The following is a 21490-nucleotide window of genomic DNA, read 5'->3' on the forward strand; positions in this document are numbered from 1 at the left end:
GTACTGGTCTTATCCTCGTATTCTCAATTGCTTCCGTCCCATATAGACCATTGTAACATAACTCTTTCGAGTAAAGCAGGGATTATACTCCTTTTCTCCAGTCGACATTAATTTAGGCTTTGGCTGCCCGATTCGGTAAGCCCGCAAAAGGCTGCTAGTCATCTCTCCTCATCACTGTTTAGGTGCAGACATGCAGATCTCCGATGCTCCATCGAGATCCCTGCATTTCTTGGTAATACACTTCCATTTCTGGACATGAACATGCGGGATGGCGGGGTTGGGTTCGAAGTGTATTTGCTTTTGTTTTCTCCCATTCTTGTCTTTATTTGCACCATCTTCCTTACTTATAAGCTTTAATCTACGATGTGAACAGTTTCCACGTACATAACGAACGACAAATGCAGGCTATTGTGTGGGTCTTGGCTGGGGCTGCCGCCCTACTCATCCTCTTCATTCGAGCAGCCTTAACCTATGGACATCGCACCTCTAATATGCCCCTGGGTGAGCTCATTTCTTCCTGCATTTCCCCCACCGAAGTCTAACAAAACATCGCTAGGCCCACCAACTCTCCCATTTATTGGCAATGCTCACCTAATACCGAAGTCTTACACGCACATTCAGTATGTGTCTCAAACACCCCACATTAGGCCTTAATGCTGATCAACAGACTCACTGAATGGGCCCGCAAATATGGCGGCCTATACATGCTCAAAGTGGGCAATAGCAACATTGCTGTGGTCACCGATAGACGAATTGTGAAAGAAGTCATTGACAGCAAGAGCGCAATCTACAGTCACCGGCCACATTCTTATGTCTCGCATGAACTCATCACCAAAGGTGATCATCTGCTGGTGATGCACTATGGACCGCAATGGCGTACTTTCCGTCGATTGGTGCATCAGCATTTGATGGAGTCGATGGTGGATAGTATGCATTTGCCTGTTGTCAATGCAGAAGCAATTCAGTTGGTGAGGGACTATATGCTTGATCCGGGTCACCATATGGCTCATCCAAAGCGGTATAGCAACAGTATTACAAATTCGATTGGTCTGTCCACCTTGCCACTGCTAATTGCTCTCTGGTCAGTTATACTAAAATATATATTTTTAGTCTTTGGGATTCGCACCGCCGATCGCCAAGGCAACAATATGAATCGACTCTACAAACTCATGGAAGAATGGTCCGAGATCATGGAAACCGGCGCCACGCCTCCGGTCGACATCTTCCCTTGGTTAAAGAACATACCCGAGCGTTTCTTCGGCAACTATGTGAGCCGAGCACGCGCGATTGGTGTCCAGATGGAAACATTGTACGAAGATATTCTCCTCAAGGTGGAGAAACGTCGCGAATCTGGTGAGGATCTCGGTACCTTCATGGATCGGGTTATCTCGGCGCAACATCGTAATGAGCTTCCGCGGCATCAGTTGGCATTTATTGGGGGAGTTTTGATGGAAGGTGGATCCGATACTACTTCAAGCTTGACGTTGGCAATTGTGCAGGCGCTGATTCAGAACCCGGATGTCCAACGCAAGGCTCATGCGGAGATCGATGCTATTGTTGGGCATGGTCGATCGCCGGTTTGGAATGATCTGGCACAATTGCCTTATATCAACATGATCGTTAAGGAAGGTCATCGCTGGCGTCCGATTCTACCTTTGTGCTTTCCTCATGCACTAGGCGAAGGTATGTCCTCGTGCTTTACCATCAAATCGCCAGTCTCTGTCTTGTTTACTTGGGCATTTGGTTACTGACCATATTTAGACGACTGGATAGATGGGAAGTTCCTCCCCAAGGGCACCATAGTCGTCATCAACACCTGGGGTCTGCACATGGATCCCAAACAAGAACATGACCCTGCCGCCTTCATTCCCGAAAGATTCGCCAACCACACCTCCCTAGCCCCAGAGTACGTCCCGGCCAAATGGGAGAACCGTGATCACTACGGTTACGGTGTTAGTCGACGTATTTGCCCCGGGATCCACTTGGCTGAGCGAAACATGTTACTAGCGATCGCAAAGCTTCTGTGGGCGTTCGAGTTCCAGCCGGGAGATGCAGGTGAGCCAAATGATAGCGACCCAGTGGCGGGGTATCAGCATGGGTTCTTGTATTGCGCAAAGCCGTATGGGTGTCATCCGGTGGTCAGAAGTGAGGTCATCCGACAGACCATTGAGAGCGAGTTTGCTGTTGCGCAGCGGGATGTGTTTTCCACTTTTACTGAGGGCTAAATGGGAATATCTTCGCTTTGCGGCAGGTACTTTATTTGAGGTAGATTGCAATCATCTTTTTCTCGGGGTCTAGTTCTAGAAGGAGTAGTACAGAGTCGAAGAATAAAGTCTAATGGGTTGTTCCATTAGATACTCAAGGCATCAAAGGAGTATAGAAGAGAAATTTTAACTATTTTTCTGTTTTCTTCCTTCTCTCGCTAGCCACCTCTTTTGTAAGGTTGTTTACACCTATCTATTCTCGTGAGCCTCATAGTGAAAACTTCTCGATGGAATCTTTTCTTTTTTCTTGATTATAATTGATTATAGATGCCTTGTCATATGAGACTAAGCTATACTACACTCAAGACGGAGTCAAGATCTTTTCTCGGGATGCATCCTTCTTCCGGCGTGGGTATGACGACTTCCTGCTACGACTTCCTGCTAATGTGGTATGATATTGTTAATCAGGGCATGTATGTATGAGGGATTCTCTATTTCCATGAGACCAAGTCTTCCATGCCCCAACCAAGATTGCTTCGGCTTTGGAATTCGAATATTGGTAAGTTGATAGCTACTCCATGCTAAGCTTGACCTCAAATAGGGAGGCCAGTGTCCAATGAATTTATTCTCTGTTTCATCTTCGGTAATTGCAAAGAAGCCAATGTAAAAACCGCTCCCTGGCGTGAACATTTGGTCATTGCAAACAATGCAAACATTGCAATGGATTCCGATGACTATTGTCATTGCTAAATTATTGTATGAATCAATGTTGGAGACCATGACAAACACGGCTTCCCAGCTTGTTCATGAGGAAACAGATACTTCTGAGCCTTGTGGAATCCTTGATGTGAGCTAGTTTGACGGAAACGATCAGCATGGTTCAACATTGTGTGGTGCTTGGATAGCTGGAAGAATCTTCTTCCAAAGTCTAGCCTTGTCCCACATTCTTTCATACTCCGGCTAGAACGACATATATAGGCCATGGCCTTACCTCTATGAGCGTGTTCAGCCAATGAGATATACATATTTAGCGCAGAAGTCACCTGATTGTGAGGCTGAGGATGGGTACTTGTACATAATTGGGTTCTTCCATCTTTCTTCGGTCTAAAACCACCCAAAACAGGTGCGTCTTATGTCCAATATGACTTCTATAAATTTTGGCAATGGCAATACAAGCTCAGGTACTCAAGTGGGAATCAATCATGGGGTGATCAATCTTCGAACGGGTGAGTTCTCAATAGATAGACTCAGGTCAGACTGACTAATCGCCCCCAGAACAACTGAAGCCCCGCCCAACCCCACTATCAACTGTACCGTTCCCGCCTGACCCCGATTTTGTCAGTCGAGATCAGATCCTTGACCAGATTCGGGAGAGAGCTTCGATTCCGGGGTGCAAGATAGTACTCGTTGGTCTCGGAGGCGTCGGGTCAGTGCTACACAGTAGTTAACCGTCACCCGTGGTCAGCACGTGACGGCATATGGCAACTGGTTTAAGGCTGACTTCTGGGCAGGAAAACTCAACTTGCTATAGAGTACGCCCACCAGGTGCGACGGCAGTCACCAGAGACGTGGGTCTTCTGGATTCATGCAAGCAATGCGGCCCGATGCGAGAAAAGCCTACGTGACCTTGCGAGTCGAGTCAATATTCCCGGACACCAGGAACGCAACGTTGATATATTCCAACTTTTCGGAAATTGGCTACAAGATGAGGAAATCGGAAAGTGGATTCTGATCCTTGATAATGTCGATGATGACAGGCTCCTCCGCAAGCCTTCATCGACTAATCCAGAGGGTCCGAGTTATCAGATAACCAGCCAGGGCAATGATAACAGCTCAACGCAGCCACCACTAAGACCCCTCCTCCAAAGCTCGAATGGCTTCATTATTGTCACCAGTCGTAATAAAAGAGTAGGGTTAGAAATCGCCGGTCACAGAAATCTCATCGAAGTGCAACCAATGGAGAAACCCGAAGCATTAGATCTACTTCAGAAGAAGCTCGGCATACCTGCTGGGCGTGATTCTATGGAGCGTCTAGTTGAAGCGCTTGAATTGATGCCACTCGCCATCATACAGGCTGCTAGCTATATTACGCATCGACCACATTACTCGGTATCACAGTACCTGGAAAAACTTCAGAAAAGCGATCGTGCTGCCATGCGGCTGCTTGATTATGAAGCAGGTCTTCTTTCTCGAGACTGGGATGCAAAAAACTCCATTCTGCTTACATGGCAAATATCCTTTGACTATATTCAAGATGTAAACCCTTCCGCAGCGGATCTTCTATCTCTTATGAGCTTTTTCGACCGACAGGGCATTCAAAAGAGTGTTCTCCGAATTCAACAAACGCAAGAAATCGATGACAGTTCAGACTCAGAAATGGCTAGAGATAGTTCTAGTGATGAAGATTCTAGTGATGAAAATTCTAGTGATGAAAATTCTAGTGATGAAGATGAGGATGAAGATGAAGATGGAGATGAAGATGAAGATGAAGATGAAGATGAAGATGAAGATGAGGTCAGTTCTAAGAAAGACCCTAGTGATATGTCCTCTTGATCTAATGCAGAGCAGAGATTTGAAGACGATGTTATAATGCTAAGCGACTACTCACTAATTGCAATTGGAGAGTCCAACAAAGTGCTCACAATGCATCGACTCGTTCAATTAACTGTTCGCACATGGTTAAAAACTCGTGGCCAACTCGAGCATTGGAAAGAAAGGTTCATTAACAATTTGAATCACGAGTTTCCAACCGGAAATTATGAAGATTGGAAGGAATGTCGGTCACTGTTGCCTCATGTTACATTGGCGGTGTCACAGCAGCCAGAGTCCAATGACTGTCTAAGGCAATGGGCTTCGCTACTCTATAGAGCGGCATGGTATATGCAAGAGGCCGGGAATTACGCGGAGTCAATAGAATTAGCGACAAGGTCGAGAAAACAAAGATTGAAAGATTTTGGCGAAGAAGACAAGGAGACCCTCGCAAGCACTACTCAGTTAGGAAAGGCTTATTGGCTCGAGGGCCAGTTCAAGGAGGCCGAGGATCTCCAGATACGGGTGATGGAGATAAGGAAGACGAAGCTCGGGGCTGACCATTTTAAAACGCTAACGAGCATAAACAACCTAGCGTTGACATATGGAGAGCAAGGCCGGTGGAAGGAGGCCGAAGAGCTCCAGGCGCAGGTGGTGGAGGTCAGGAAGATAAATCTCGGCGCGGACCATCTTGACACGCTAATGAGCATAAACAACCTAGCGTCGATATATGCAAGGCAAAGCCGGTGGAAGGAGGCCGAGGAGCTCCAGGTGCAGGTGATGGAGACCAGGAAAATGAAGCTCGGTGTGGACCATCCTGACATGCTAACGAGCATAAACAACCTAGCGTGGACGTATGCAGATCAAGGCCGATGGAAGGAGGCCGAGGAGCTCCAGTTGCAGGTGACGGAGGTCATGAGGACAAAGCTCGGCGCGGACCATCCTGACACGCTAACGAGCATAAACAACCTAGCGTGGACGTATGCAGATCAAGGCCGGTGGAAGGAGGCCGAGGAGCTCCAGGCGCAGGTAACGGAGGTCAGGAAGACAAAGCTCGGCGTAGATCATCCTGACACGCTGATGAGCACAAACAACCTAGCGTTGACGTATGCAAGGCAAGGCCGGTGGAAGGAGGCCGAGGAGCTCCAGGTGCAGGTGATGGAGACCAGGAAAATGAAGCTCGGTGTGGACCATCCTGGCACGCTAACGAGCATAAACAACCTAGCGTTGACATATGCAAGGCAAGGCCGGTGGAAGGAGGCCGAGGAGCTCCAGGTGCAGGTGATGGAGGTCATGAGGACAAAGCTCGGCGCGGACCATCCTAACACGCTGGTGAGCATAAACAACCTAGCGTCGACGTATGCAGATCAAGGCCGGTGGGAGGAGGCCGAGGAGCTCCAGGCGCAGGTAATGGAGGTCAGGAAGACAAAGCTCGGTGTGGACCATCCTGACACGCTGATGAGCATGTCTTACTTGGCCATCACCTTGAAACATACCAACCGCCATGCTGAAGCAGTAAATATGCTTAGAGTTTGCGTGAACAAACAGCGCCGAATTCTAGGCCCTGCTCATCCTAGCACTAAGGTCAATTCTAAAATGCTGTTAGAATGGAAAACCGAGTTTAACTAAATATTTCGTCAATTTACTATGTTCACGCGTTCATCATATTTTATTGGTTGGCCTTGTTTTGTTTGGTGGTATAATTATCTGTATGATTCACTATGATCAGCAACTGGACATATTCTCAACAAATGGAATTATTATGGATGCATGCGGTGAATTCAGTACTCGCTCAGTTTGAAGCAAAGGCTTCCTGCCTTACGTTCTCGGGTTCCAGAAACAGTTTCCATGAATAATGAATGGATATCAAATTCGGATATGCTGTAAGGTTTCATTATATTCATATTGACAGCTTTGCTACTATATAGGAGAATTCTAGAGATTCCTAATCCACATAATTCTCTCTATATCCACATTTACATTCCACATTTTGACCTGAACATACTCATGTCTAGATCTCCTCGGTATGGCCAAGTAGCCACTGAAGGTGACGATAAGACGAGCGAGGCTGGTACTGGGGCTCCATATGACCAGACTGATAAGTCTCAACCCACATCAACCCACGCTCATGGTGTTGAATACCCATAATACCCTGAGCACCATCAAGACCAGTCATGCCATTCTCAGCAAAGACACTCGCGTACTGCAGATCCGTTAATTTAATGTTGACGGGGGTCTCAGGCTTCTTCTGGAATCCAATGTGACCGTTCCAAGTCATGTTCTGGATAGAAAGAAGGGTTCCGTTTGTGATGATAACCATGTCGAAGTCACCGTTGGCGATAAGCACGCGGTTTGTCGCCTCGATGACCTGGGGCAAGACTTTCTCGATCGGGTTCGCAGAGAGATCACCTTCTTGCTCGGGGCCGCCATTGCCGCCGACGAATACGGATTCGTCGGAGCATTCGGACCAGGTAATGTTCGGGGCGTGTAGGGCTTTCTTGACGTCTGCACGGTCGAAGTATACCTCTGCTCCTTCGGGGAGGTATCCGAGGGAACCGGGGAATGCTAGCACGTCCCAAAGGAGGGGACACATGGTTGGGATCTCGTATAGATCAAAGCATGGATTGGTAGCGAAGGCTTCTTCATAGATCAGGTCGAAGAGATCGCACTCGGCATCGGCGGTGTAGTTGAAATACTTGGGTGGTTGATGTCCAGGTGGGGGGAAGGTCAGGTACTTGTCGATGAACTCCTCGTATCCACACTTCTTCTGTAGTCTATCGAGCTCAGCCATGAAAGTGTCGTTGAAGCCGAATAGGTTTGCGTTGGCTTGAACGAGAGGCACGGCCGGAGCTTCCTGCTGAACCCAGTCGAATTGACCAATGCAGGGATCATAGGCCAAGGCACCGTGCAGGTCGAAGTGCTCTTTGTTTTGCTCATCTAGGATAGCGGCTGAAATGTACGGCACGTAGCGACCAGCATAACTCTCGCCGGTGACGTAGATCTTGAAGTTCTTGATTCCAAAAATCTCTTGCCAGTTCTTGAAGAACTTGACAAAGTCTTGGGCAATTTCTTCCTCGGTTTTAGCTGTCGGTGTGCCGGTGGAGAATCCAGTGCCGACTGGCTGATCAACCCTGAATGGAAATCAATATCAACGCTTTCCTCTGGTTTTAGTTTTTTTTCCAATCCGAATACTCACCACAGCATGTTGGTCAGGTTCACCCAGGAGTACTCATTCTCGACAGGAGCATAGGTACCGGGCGGCCAGACAAAACGACCATTCTCCTGCAAAAAGCCTTCCATGGAACTGCAGCCAGGACCGCCATTAAGCCAGATTGTGATCTCGTCAACAGGTGCACCGATAGTAGGTTGGAAGATCCAGAACAGTGCGCGCGAAGGGTCGTCTTTTTCAATTGGTACCAAGCCCGAGTACATCTCACCAATGTCAAAGTTAACTTCAGGCAAACTATCAACCTTGTATGCTAAGAAGGGTCAACCTCACGAACAGACGATCCACTTCACATTAATACTCACGCTTAGACTTGCTGGTCAGAAAGCGGAATTTGGTAGTTGTTCGAACCACATGGTCCATGGTTGCCTGGACAGCCCTTTTAGCCTTCTCCATAGGGGCACGAGACAACTGGGCGAAGCGGCCATGTTTAGACGCGGCAACGGTATCAGCGCCTAATGACAAGGCTACAAGAGCCGATGTCAGAAGCGGTTTGATCTGCATGGCTGAGAGCTAGCAAGGGTATGAAAGCTGCTGGAAATCAGGATCAGGGAGCGAGAATCCCGAGTTAAATAGTTGGGGGCAGCCCAGAGATCTAATTACCCGGGACGGGCAGCCTGGTCCACTGATACTATTTACGCTTGCCTATACTGTCTCCACAAAGTCCCCCGCCTCTCCGGGAGAGGAAAACACTCCTGCAGATCTCCCGGCTTCACCGTGATGAGCGTTTCTTTGTTCATTGGATTCTACGATTATCTTTACTCAACAAACTGGATCAAATAAAACTCTTCTGCTATACTTTGAATGAATAAATGACCAGATGCCTTTTTCAACTTACTTTCATTTTGAATTGATTTCGTCATCAACGGCTACTCGAAGGCGTGCATAAATTAGGGCTTCTCGGGACTGCGACGGGATTCCGGCAATTTTGGTTTTCATACGTCCGACGATGAGACCTGTAGAACAGGAAATACTACTGTACAGCGCTCTTCAATTGGTTTGGGTTATCTTTTTCCCCTCGTGCACTGACATCAGCTAACAGCTCTTCTGTGCTAGAAGCTCCATACCCCGCTCGGGTAGGTTGTGAGTGGCGGTGGCGTGAGGAAATTCCCAGCTTGTTTTTCAGAGACGGCATAACTATCAACGTAAGCGAGGTCTCTGTAGATAGTGAATTGTGGATGCTGATGGTGATGTGCTGTGTTATCGAAGCCCCTTGCAATCACGATCCGCCGGGTCTGAAACGTGGGGGATAGCAGAGAGCCAAGTAGATGCAGATGTAACGATGGTACCTGAACCTTGGGTGACACGAACAGGTCCAAAAAGTGATATGATTTAACGGTCGGAGTCTAAGCTTTGTCTTATCTCCAGTGCGAGCGGCTTGAGCCGTGAGGTAATTGTTGTGGCTGTGATTGCGAGATAAGGGCTTGCATATTGTTATCGCGTGCGGCTTATTGATCGATTGATCAACGCAGGCCGGAAGATGCGGACGTGACGATAAGATTGCATGGTTGCACATATATTGAAAGAAAGCTTGCTTTTAATAAAAGATGGGTTCAATGGGTTTTGTACTTTGTAGTGATGGTCAATTTCCCCTGGAGGTCTTATGGATTGAACACGGCCCACCTGGGCAGGCTAGGACAACCACCATCACTTACCAATGGGCGATGTGATGTCTCAACCTGAGATGAGCGATTAGAGGAAAGCTGAAGGCAGCTGGGTGTATCTAATTCTGAGCTGATATCTATGGTTGATCAGTAGAACGCTCTTCTTCCTCCTTTTCTCATGAGGTGCGCCATCTACCATTGGCTTGGTGCCCAAAGTGGCTGGATGCAGCGGATTGCTTCATTCCAAGGTTATTGGAAGCAATGCACTCTCGGTGAATCCCTCATTTGCAGCGGATTGTAAAGGAGGAAAAAAACACTTGAGGCTGAGTGTGGCCTCGAAAAGATGGCTGACCGGATCCGACTGAACAAAAACAAAAAAAAAAAAAAAAAAAAAAAAGATGGACTCGCGGGGAATCGAACCCCGGACCACTCCCATGCTAAGGGAGTATTATACCACTAAACCACAAGCCCATTTGATGAAAGAATCTTTAAATTTAGGCTTCATGAGCAACTTTCAATAAGTCTACTGTCCAAATCTTCGAATGCGGTCAACAAATAAAGGTTGCTAAGCTACCCGTCTATTGATCAGTGGGCTATACATTCTAACATACTCTTAGATATTACGGGTTTGTATGAGAATACCCAGATTCTAGTGATGTTCAGGAAACTCAAATGTTCACTTTCAAAGATTACTCGGCGACCTCGGAAAATCCAATCAATATTTCTTTGGTGATAGATATATATATTTGCAAAAACAAGGTTCTCTGCTATGACCTCCGCAATGTAATTCTGACTCGAATCTTGGTCCCACCTGAGCAAACCCCGGACCCATAAGAAGGGCCAGGTCCCGAACGATTGGAAACCAGATTCAATTTCCTACGATGATGAATTGAAACGCCATGTCCAACAATGCCTGAACATGTGGCCGGAAGCGGAGTTGTTACGCGGAACCTTTTCTCCGATGTGTTGTAATCTGCAGAATACCTGCAGCACCTGCATTGTACCCTGCACGTGGAATCAGAAAATCTTGGAGAGAGCCAAAATTCATTTCAGCATGCTATGTTAACATATGGCGACAATTACGGGGCCTCATCTACAGCACTTGAATAGAGCAAAAGAAGCAAGTACTTATTCCGCGGCGACCACATGGTGGGCGACCCACCTGGACACACCCGCCCACCAATCGCCGACTGCATAGGAAATTTTTTTAACGTTCTGAAAGGGGTCTAGAAGACCCTCCCGAACGTCTCAGAACCAATGACATCGCATAGGCACCATGAACACACTTTCAAGACTTCTTGGCTTTCATGACTCCGGCTTTTTGATTGCTAATAGCACCCCCTCTTCCGACCTTTTGAGGACCCCCAGCTCCTTCCTTGTTCAGATTCCCGAACGCAGGTCAACATTGAAGGTCACAAACCAAAACTCTACCCACTAGCGCCTGAAAAAAGGATCGGGAAACATCACCGGCACATTTTGCAAGTAGAATGTCCACCGAGGCCGGGCCTACCAGCACATCTAATGTCGCTGTTGACCATGAACCCGGCCTCATTTCGCAATCCCAGGATGTCGTGAGCACAGCTGCTGATGAGGTGCCGAATGCTATGGATGGGGAAGTGAAATCTGCGACTCATGTAGCAGATGCTGAGAAGCAGGTCTATTCGGAATCAACCGACCAGCCTGAGCATGACCAGAACGATCAGTTCCATCGTACAGCGTCCACAGTCGCACCCTCTCAACGATCTGTTCGTAGGGACCCAATGAGCCGGGTAACGACAGACGCAGAGGGGAATGTTTATCCCGAGGGTGGAAAAGAGGCATGGCTTGTTGTGTTAGGCAGCTTCCTCGGCCTATTTGGATCGTTAGGACTGATCAACACCATTGGTACTTTCCAAGCCTATATCGAGGACCACCAACTGAAAGACTACAGCTCCGGCGACGTTGGTTGGATCTTCGGTATGTTCGCTTTTCTGACGTTCTTCTGTGGTGTCCAGATTGGTCCTATGTTTGATGCCCGGGGCCCACGAGCTCTTGTCCTCGCAGGCTCGATTTGTGAGATGGCCTTTATCATTCTCCTCGGCTTTTGCACTAAATACTGGCATTTCATGTTGGTCATCGGTGTCCTCGGTGGTGTTGGGGCGTCTCTCATTTTCACTCCGGCCATCTCGGCTGTTGGCCATTTCTTCTACGAGAAGCGCGGTGTTGCGACCGGTATTGCGGCTACCGGTGGCTCCATTGGAGGTATCGTGTTTCCACTTATTCTCGAGGCTCTATTCCCTAAAATTGGATGGGGCTGGGCAACTCGTGTTGTTGCTTTGATCTGTCTGGTTGCTTTGTCTGTAGCAAACCTCCTGATCAAATCACGACTCCCACAAAAGCCTTTCTCCAGGGAGAACATTCTACCCGACTTCCGCATCTTTAGCGATTCTCGATTTGCATTGACTACTGCAAGTGTTTTCTTTATCGAATGGGGTCTTTTCATTCCTATCAGCTATATCTCGTCCTACGCACTTGCCGAGGGATTCTCGAGCAAATTCTCATACCAGATCCTTGCCATTTTGAACGTGGGCTCCTTCTTTGGACGGTGGCTGCCCGGGTTCTTTGCGGATTTCCTGGGTCGTTTCAATACTTTAATCGCTACCGTGGCTCTTTGCTTACTCTGCAATGCATGCCTATGGCTTCCTGCTGGAGATAGTCTGGCTCTACTTGTGATCTATGCATTACTCTTCGGATTCGCCAGTGGTAGCAACATCAGCTTGACGCCTGTCTGTGTCGGACAGCTCTGTAAGACTGAGAACTATGGCCGATATTATGCTACCGCTTACACCATCGTAAGTTTTGGGTGAGTCCTTTATCCTTTTTGTGACGTAATGTACGCTTCGAACTGACATACCTTACCATTAGTACTTTGACTGGTATGCCCATCGCTGGTGAAATCCTGGCTCGTTGCAACGGAGAATACTGGGGTGTTATTGCATTTACTACCGTTTGCTATGCTGCAGGATTGATCTGCTGTACGGCTGTCAAGGTTATACAAGTCGGATGGCGTAAGCCACTGGCGATTTATTAGACTCCAGCACATCCTCCACCTCGTGATCTCAGCATGAGTTGATGACTAGATATAAAAGTTTTCGACAACAAAAATTTCTTCTCTTATTTTGACGACAACGAAAGATTGAGCGCCAAGCGTTTGGCTTTAATTAATGGTCACTTAATGGTCGCTTAATGGTCGCTTTACTATGCTATACCGAATAGATAATGAGCCTTTTGCATATTACATGTGAATATTGACTTAACATAGCCATGATACTGTTATACAATCATGTCTTAAATTCTCATCTACTCCATCTGACAGTGCTGGCAAAGACTTGCTGATCTACACAAAGCCCAGGTATTCCTAGTACCGGATGAGGACTCCGAAGGTTCTATCTAGAAAGTCCACAGTATACCTACTAAACCAAGACCACAACCAGATCAAAGGCGGTTATCACCGAGATCAAATCGGATCAAACCAAAAAACCCCTCGCGTATTTTCTCCGACAGAAAAATATTTCCTCACAGGGAATAGTCACGATGATGAGACCTAGCTCCACCATATCAAGCTTCCGAGGATTTCCAATAGGGGGGCCAGAATCCTACGGGCATCCACGGAACCACAGAGATATAGGGCCGGTCAAATCCAAACCTGAGAAGTCTTTTCAAAGTAGTGAAGGTTCCGAGTCCCGAAATGGAATCTCGATGACATCGAGCGCTCATCATTTCGAAGAGTTTTCAGTGCGCTACATATTACGCCGTCTTGCACGTACAATCTGTTTTTTTCCTTTATCTTGTTCGCTTGGAATATTCAAGAAATCGCTTGTTATTGCTTGCCATACAAGCTCAAATTCAACATTCTCTTTACTACCCAAGGTTCAAGGGTGGACACAGCAATTCGACCTGCGTCTGTTTAGCAGTTGGCGGCTGTTCTCTTACTCTTTTCCGCTCCCCATCGGGATACTTTTTATTAAGTATCTTTCGTGGACCTACGTGCTTCTCTTGCCATCCAATCGGTCTTCGGCAAGATCTCAAAGCCGTGGTTAAGAGAAGTTGACAGTTCCTTTTGGCATCGGCTTCTGAATACATCCTATCTATCAACGCATTTTGCCTCAAATGTATGCGAAGAGCTGCTTGGCCTTATTGGCTGTCTCTTGGGTGTTCTTGGGTAGCGTCGCCATTGGCGCACATGAGATTGCCGCTCGTGACCTGGCCGAGTTAGAAGGACGTGACGCCGCGGTTACGGTAGTCACTACTAAGGTATCGAGCTCTTGTCGCGCCTCGCCGCCTGCCGGTGGAGTGAAAAGGCCTCCTGTTTTGGGATCTTCCACTTCTCCTGCTGCTGCGTCTGCAGCCTCGAGTACGGATATTTGTCCCCTGGCAAGCGCGCTGTGTGCTAAATGTCCTGTCTCTACTACGACGGTGACGGTTAGTAGCTGTCCCAGCACATCTGCAGGCGGGGGATCTGCTTCTGCAACTGGACAGAGATCCAGTAGTGCTCCGAGCATTCGCCCCGGCAGCTCTGAACCACCCTCCTCCAGCCACTTGGCCACTTCATCTGCTAGCCTTGAAAGGCCCAGCTCAACATTCCTGGAACCCTCCACCCACCTGATCCAAAGCTCGAAGCCCTTGATCGGTAGCAGGACCGCGCCACCGGCCAGCGCACCCACCGGCAATACCCTCCAGACGTTACCAACTGGGCCCGGGGCCGGAGCCCCCGGTACTGGAGCCAGAACAGGCAGCACAATCACTCCGCGAGCCCCGATTCCACCCGGTATAGTGCGACGGCAGTTGATAGGGGTGATGAATATAACGGCGCCGTTCGCTAACACGAGCAGTATTCTCACGAATGCGACGAGTACTCTTAACGTGACGAGGATTCTGACGAGTGCAACTACGACTGAATCGACTGGATTCCGATTCCATCTGAGGAATAGGGTTTAATGGCAAGGAAGTCGCGTTGCTATCGAAGATTAGATGCCGCTGAAGATTAGATTGAGATTTTGAAATGGGGAGGTATTTCGCGCTGTTCTTGTTTGGTCTGATCTACATGAGAGATTTTTTGGCTGGATTTTGATGTAATGATATAATTTGCTGGAACATTTCAGAGATATTCAGTTAGACAGATTTCTGTATGGAAGTATAATTATCCCATGTACTTAGACCTGAAGTTCTAGGCGTATCAGATACATACCAGCAGGTGTCTGATACAATCCTTGACTGAACCCGCACTTTACCCCGCCTAGTTAATAGCGGAATGCTGATCTTATGACCCGGTGACCTGGGTGATAGCGTGTCCATTATGCAGCTTATCTTGACGAGACCGTTTCAGGGCCCCGACCACATGAGATTACCGCGCGTTGAGTACATCTACTTATCCGTGTCATGCTGGATGACCCTAAAATGCGTAATGGCTTATCGATAGGTCGAGGTCGGTGCCCAGTGCTTAGGCCATCATACTTCAAGACATGTGTCGTTTTGCCACATGCAGTGTATACCCCTCAGTTGAATAAATGAGGAGGGTTTTGCGTTCGAAAGGGACGATTCCGAAGAATGCGGTGAACAGGCATGTCGGAAGTCCGGACCCTGTCACACGGCAATACCTTACAGTGATCAGGCACCGTTGAACGTTAAAAACGGAGGGCAATTTCCACCGGGGCCCATGACCAATGGTAATGAGCGTCGTTATTTCTCAAGCGAAACAGAGACCACAGGCTAAATTCCCGAGACAAACAGAAAAGGGTTGAGTCCACTTTTCTGAGTGGACGAGACTTAAGGTTCGGACTGGATCCATCCACACATCCCCGAACCCCCGATGATTGGCGGCCAAGTCAATCACCGGGTCTTTCCTCCTTTTTCCTTCCGTTGCTGGCCTTTTGGCCTTGCGGAAGTTTGAGGATTGGGTGGGGGGTTCCAAGAAATAGACTATTGAGAACTCAAACGAAGGAATCCCGCCAAACTGGAGAAAAAGTATGGGATCGACCAGCCCTGGACGGCGATCATCACGCTTTTTAGCCCGAGTTCCTTCGATAACCCGCTTTAATTTTCTCCAGTCGGGGCGGATTAAGATGAAACCAGCCTTCTGATCCCATACCCTATATCTCCTGGGATCCGTGCGTGGAGCTCGTTAGAGGATATGAGCTGAGCTAGTGAACTAGTGAACCATTTTTAAGTGTGTGCGTAGCGAGAAAGAATGGGAAAATTGGGCCCCAGGGAACAATCCACTCTGCGAGTATTTTCTATGCGTTTAGTAGCTTGAACATAGCCCCTTTCGAAATCTGCCCCCTCAACGCCTTTGGCTGCTTCGCTTTCGAAAGCCTCATTTCTTTCCCAACCTTTCGTCTTTCTCCCTTTCTATCTATTTATCATTCCTGCTAGATCCAACATCCGTATAACCCTTGTATTCCTTCCATCTAAACCTCATCCCCGCAAAAAAAAGGAAAGAAAAAAGAATCACTGCTTACATAACGCCCCTTACCCGTTTCCCCCTCTCCTTCCCGACTTCGACTCCAAAGGTTCCCTTTCATCCCCCGAACGACTCGGGTTCTTTTGTATTCTCGGTCTCCGAGCTTTTGTTGAAATCACCTCATGTCGTCTTAACCGAAATTTTTGGAACTTGTGTGTCACTCGTCCCCGTAAGTCGTCTATTCGCCGCGTTGTCGACTCAATGCTCCGAACTCCCTTTTTTTTCCCCAATGGGGCTGTACGACATGGCCATCCCCCATGCATCGGTTCTTTTGGAAAATTTTTCCTTCGCTTGGGATTTTCCTTTCTAGCCCTGCTCCCCATACCCGGACCCAAGCGGTTGTCGTGATTATTTCCTGTGTTCAACCGCTGATCCGGACCCAGGGCACAATGGCTGGTGCGGACGAGACTCTCGCGGCCGCGACTGCCGTGCTGCAGTCTTTGGCGAGAGATGAGCCTACCGCCGGCTCATCATCGCCCCCTTTCAATTTCGAATTCCCTCCTACAAACGGCGCGAAAGGGTCCAAACTGCCTGGAGAACCCACCGCTGCAAAGGCCGCCTTCGAAACAGAGTTGGAGGCCTTGGTGCGTCGCGTGCATCACCTGGAATTCCAAGCTGTCAGTCATCACAAATTCCCCGACGACCCCCAGCCGGCCACATCGTCTGCTCTCGGATCCAACGAGAAGGACCCTGATTTTTTGTGGACCTTTGGGCTCGATCGCTTGTCGTCCGGTCAAGGTTCTGACTCTTCTTGCCTCACACAGCAGCAAAAACTGAATCAACCCGATCGGCGACAACGGACCCCCTCGGGCCCGGAGGAGCAACCTCCCGGTGACCTTGACGACGACGAAACTGACGATGAGGATGAGAACGGACGGACCCGTGTGGTTCGAGAGGAGGACATCAGCATTCTACGCAACCACGTCCAGAAACAGGCCGAGGAAATTAGCTTCCAGAAGGACATTATCGCCCAAGTCCGAGATGAGTTGCAGAAGCAGGAGGAACATACCCGCCGTGCCCTCACCAAGGTCGAGAACGAGGACGTCGTCCTTCTGGAACGCGAGTTACGCAAACACCAACAGGCCAACGAGGCTTTCCAGAAAGCCTTACGAGAAATCGGCGGTATTATCACCCAGGTCGCGAACGGTGACCTCTCGATGAAGGTGCAGATTCACCCCTTGGAAATGGACCCCGAAATCGCCACATTTAAACGTACGATCAATACAATGATGGACCAACTGCAGGTATTCGGTAGCGAAGTGTCTCGTGTCGCCCGTGAGGTCGGCACTGAGGGAATACTAGGTGGACAGGCTCAAATTACCGGCGTTCATGGAATCTGGAAAGAACTCACTGAAAACGTGAACATTATGGCCAAAAATCTGACGGATCAGGTGCGAGAAATCGCGACTGTGACAACAGCTGTCGCCCACGGTGATCTTTCTCAGAAGATTGAGAGCCGTGCTCAGGGTGAAATTCTGGAACTGCAACAAACGATCAACACCATGGTAGACCAACTTCGGACATTTGCAACAGAGGTGACGCGGGTGGCGCGTGATGTCGGTACAGAAGGTGTGCTGGGAGGTCAAGCCCAGATTGAAGGTGTACAGGGAATGTGGAACGAACTTACAGTCAATGTCAACGCCATGGCCAATAATCTGACCACGCAGGTGCGTGATATCGCGACCGTCACCAAGGCTGTCGCCAAGGGTGACCTGACGCAGAAGGTGCAAGCCAACTGCCGAGGAGAAATAGCCGAACTCAAGGACATTATCAATTCCATGGTGGACCAGCTGCGACAATTTGCTCAGGAGGTCACGAAAATCGCTAAGGAGGTCGGTACAGATGGTGTACTGGGAGGCCAGGCTACGGTGAATGACGTCGAAGGCACATGGAAGGACCTTACAGAAAATGTGAACCGCATGGCCAACAACCTGACCACTCAGGTTCGAGAGATTGCCGATGTCACCACGGCCGTCGCTAAGGGCGACTTGACCAAGAAGGTCACAGCCAACGTGCAAGGTGAGATACTCGATCTGAAGAGCACCATCAACGGCATGGTGGATCGTCTGAACACGTTTGCCTTCGAGGTCAGCAAGGTCGCCCGTGAGGTCGGTACCGACGGAACCCTTGGTGGTCAAGCCAAGGTAGACAACGTGGAAGGAAAATGGAAAGACCTAACCGACAATGTCAACACCATGGCCCAAAATTTGACATCACAAGTGCGAAGTATTTCAGACGTCACACAAGCTATCGCTAAGGGTGACCTGAGCAAGAAGATTGAGGTGCACGCACAGGGAGAGATTCTCACCCTGAAGGTCACTATCAACCACATGGTGGGTCGACTGGCCAAGTTCGCCACAGAACTGAAGAAGGTCGCTCGCGATGTCGGTGTTGATGGTAAGATGGGTGGACAAGCCAACGTCGAAGGGATTGCCGGAACATGGAAGGAAATCACCGAGGATGTCAACACCATGGCCGAGAACCTCACATCTCAAGTGCGTGCATTTGGCGAGATCACGGATGCCGCGACCGACGGTGATTTCACCAAGCTTATTACCGTCAACGCCTCTGGTGAGATGGACGAGCTCAAGCGCAAGATCAATAAAATGGTGTCCAACCTGCGAGACAGTATTCAGCGAAATACTGCTGCCAGGGAGGCTGCCGAACTTGCCAATCGCACGAAATCCGAGTTCTTGGCAAACATGTCCCACGAGATTCGAACCCCAATGAACGGTATCATTGGAATGACCCAGTTGACACTCGACACCGACGACCTGAAACCCTATACCCGTGAGATGTTGAATGTGGTGCACAACCTGGCCAACAGCTTACTCACCATCATTGATGATATACTCGATATTTCCAAGATTGAAGCGAACCGGATGGTGATTGAAAGCATTCCGTTTACTGTGCGGGGCACTGTCTTCAACGCCTTGAAGACCTTGGCTGTCAAGGCAAACGAAAAGTTCCTGAGCCTGACCTACCAAGTGGACAATACTGTGCCGGATTATGTGATCGGTGATCCATTCCGTCTACGCCAGATTATCCTGAACTTGGTTGGCAACGCTATAAAGTTTACCGAGCATGGAGAAGTCAAACTCACCATCCGAAAATCTGACCGGGAGCAGTGTACGACAAACGAGTATGCCTTCGAGTTCTCCGTGTCTGACACAGGTATCGGTATCGAGGAAGACAAGTTAGACCTGATCTTCGATACCTTCCAGCAAGCCGATGGCTCGACCACCCGTCGTTTCGGTGGTACCGGTCTTGGTCTATCTATTTCCAAGCGTCTTGTCAACCTGATGGGTGGTGATGTTTGGGTCACGTCCGAATACGGACACGGCAGTACCTTCCATTTCACTTGTGTGGTCAAGCTCGCTGACCAATCTATCAATGTCATTGCCTCGCAACTTCTACCATACCGGAACCACCGTGTTCTGTTCATCGACAAGGGCCAAAACGGCACCCAAGCTTCTAATGTTATGAAAATGCTCAAACAAATCGAGTTGGAGCCATTAGTGGTTCGCAACGAAGAGCATGTTCCACCACCGGAGATTCAAGATCCGTCTGGAAAGGAATCTGGTCACGCATATGACGTTATCATCGTTGACTCTGTGGATACGGCTCGTATTCTGCGAACATTTGATGAGTTCAAGTATATCCCGATCGTGCTGGTTTGTCCATTGGTCTGTGTCAGCTTGAAATCCGCTCTAGATCTCGGTATCAGTTCGTATATGACAACGCCATGCCAGCCGATTGATCTCGGCAATGGTATGCTTCCAGCATTGGAAGGTCGATCAACGCCTATCACCACTGACAACTCCCGGTCCTTCGATATTCTCCTTGCTGAAGATAATGACGTGAATCAGCAACTGGCAGTGAAGATACTCCAGAAACACAACCACAATGTCTTTGTTGTTGGCAATGGTTTGGAGGCCGTCGAGGCTGTCAAGAAGCGTCGCTATGACGTTATTCTTATGGATGTGCAAATGCCAGTCATGGGTGGTTTCGAAGCCACTGGCAAGATTCGTGAATACGAGCGTGAGAGTGGCCTCCAGCGGACTCCGATCATTGCACTCACGGCCCACGCCATGTTAGGCGACCGTGAGAAGTGTATTCAGGCTCAGATGGACGAGTACTTGTCCAAGCCACTCAAGCAGAACCAGATGATGCAGACCATTCTCAAGTGTGCTACACTTGGTGGCTCATTACTAGAGAAAAGCAAAGAGTCTCGGATCTCTAGCAGTGGAGAAATGCACCCTATCCACTCCTCCGTTCCCGACAACCAGAATCAGCAGCAACAACAACAGCGTTCTCAAAAGATGCAACCGTTGCCAACACCTCCCCGACCTGGCCCCGAAACTCGGGCAGTCACCACCTCCGGTCCCATCGCCCGGGGGAGTGCTGTCAGTCCCGGCCCTGTCGAGGACAATGATGTAGAGATGATCGATGATCGGGTACGTTGAGCATGTATGTTGTGTAAAATTTTGCACTGTGACAGAATAGATTGGCTAACCTATTCTCGTTGATACAGTCCCTGCTGCGATCGAACAGTACCTGATCCATTTGCATATCATGAACATTTATTTCCTATGGAGATCTCGTCAGATGGTTTCGATGTGACCTTTGATACCCTGTCTATATGAGTCTTGGAGTGTTTCTTTGTTTTCCATTGGGAAAAGAACCTCAACCCTTTTGTCCCCGTTCTACTCGCTCATACCCACCTGCTCTTCAACGTCATCATCCCCCTCTCACATCTATCATCTACCGCATTCGTTATCCTTTCCTCTGGTGTCTGGCGCATTGTTATTTTTAAGTGGGCTTAGGTCTATTCGGCACAGTCAAGTGGATGACTGGGGGAGGAGTTTGTAGGAGAGGGGGTGCTTCATTTCCACCCTCCTGGATTTATTGTCGTCATATTTGCCATCTATTCTCTCGCTTGACGACTGGCCTCGGTGCCTTTATTTCTTGTCCTTTTTATCTTTGTATTACTGTATTTAGTTGCTTCTTCCTTTCTGGTTGAGCCCACCTGCATGAGACAGAGCGCCCAGGTGCTGATTATCTTTTCCTACTTTTTTTTCTCTATCTTCTAAGGTTATAAGTGGAATATACTGTCAGGCAGTCAACTGTCTGAAGCTAAAATGCAAGACTTTCTCGGCTATATGCAACGCTTGGCACCTAAAGCCTCATGCTTTTTTCACTTGCAGGGTCGAAAACATTGAGAAGATTATGGGAAGAGCAACCCCTATCGTCACGAGCTCATTGCTTGATCGACACGGTTTATGCGTCAGAATCTAGGCTACCATTATTTATGATAGACCCGTTCGGCAGAGCTCTTGGTGGTCCCGTCAACTGCCGAGCGGGACAAAACTTTGATACTAAGGGGTTTGTCTCCACGGGGTTTCATTTGCTGATTTGTGGATGCGAT

At 48.7% G+C, this 21490-nt stretch overlaps 5 protein-coding genes across 5 annotated transcripts; 4 read left to right on the forward strand and 1 right to left on the reverse strand.

Moving 5' to 3' along the window:
- Positions 1 to 398: 398 nt before the first annotated feature.
- N7484_000541 (cytochrome P450) lies at positions 399 to 2225 on the forward strand (the record flags this gene model as incomplete). The annotated part of the gene is made up of 4 exons (XM_057110962.1): positions 399 to 501; positions 557 to 620; positions 668 to 1683; positions 1762 to 2225. The coding sequence occupies 4 exons, from the start codon at positions 399 to 401 to the stop codon at positions 2223 to 2225; spliced, it is 1647 nt and encodes a 548-aa protein (XP_056978188.1).
- A 4519-nt stretch (positions 2226 to 6744) lies between these two features.
- sxa2 (putative pheromone processing carboxypeptidase (Sxa2)) lies at positions 6745 to 8463 on the reverse strand (the record flags this gene model as incomplete). Its single annotated transcript, XM_057110963.1, has 3 exons — positions 6745 to 7864; positions 7930 to 8212; positions 8265 to 8463. The coding sequence occupies 3 exons, from the start codon at positions 8461 to 8463 to the stop codon at positions 6745 to 6747; spliced, it is 1602 nt and encodes a 533-aa protein (XP_056978189.1).
- Positions 8464 to 11050: 2587 nt separating this feature from the next.
- Positions 11051 to 12633, forward strand: N7484_000543 (MCT family MFS transporter; the record flags this gene model as incomplete). Its single annotated transcript, XM_057110964.1, has 2 exons — positions 11051 to 12405; positions 12468 to 12633. The coding sequence occupies 2 exons, from the start codon at positions 11051 to 11053 to the stop codon at positions 12631 to 12633; spliced, it is 1521 nt and encodes a 506-aa protein (XP_056978190.1).
- Positions 12634 to 13712: 1079 nt separating this feature from the next.
- N7484_000544 (uncharacterized protein) lies at positions 13713 to 14540 on the forward strand (the record flags this gene model as incomplete). Its single annotated transcript, XM_057110965.1, has 1 exon — positions 13713 to 14540. One exon carries the CDS (start codon positions 13713 to 13715, stop codon positions 14538 to 14540), a length of 828 nt encoding a protein of 275 aa, XP_056978191.1.
- A 1911-nt stretch (positions 14541 to 16451) lies between these two features.
- On the forward strand, positions 16452 to 20623 carry tcsC (putative two-component osmosensing histidine kinase (Bos1); the record flags this gene model as incomplete). Its single annotated transcript, XM_057110966.1, has 2 exons — positions 16452 to 20519; positions 20597 to 20623. 2 exons carry the CDS (start codon positions 16452 to 16454, stop codon positions 20621 to 20623), a joined length of 4095 nt encoding a protein of 1364 aa, XP_056978192.1.
- Positions 20624 to 21490: the final 867 nt, after the last annotated feature.

This window comes from Penicillium longicatenatum (assembly GCF_028827895.1).
Source record: "Penicillium longicatenatum strain IBT 33135 chromosome Unknown contig_11_segment0_segment0, whole genome shotgun sequence".
Classification (NCBI taxonomy): domain Eukaryota; kingdom Fungi; phylum Ascomycota; class Eurotiomycetes; order Eurotiales; family Aspergillaceae; genus Penicillium; species Penicillium longicatenatum.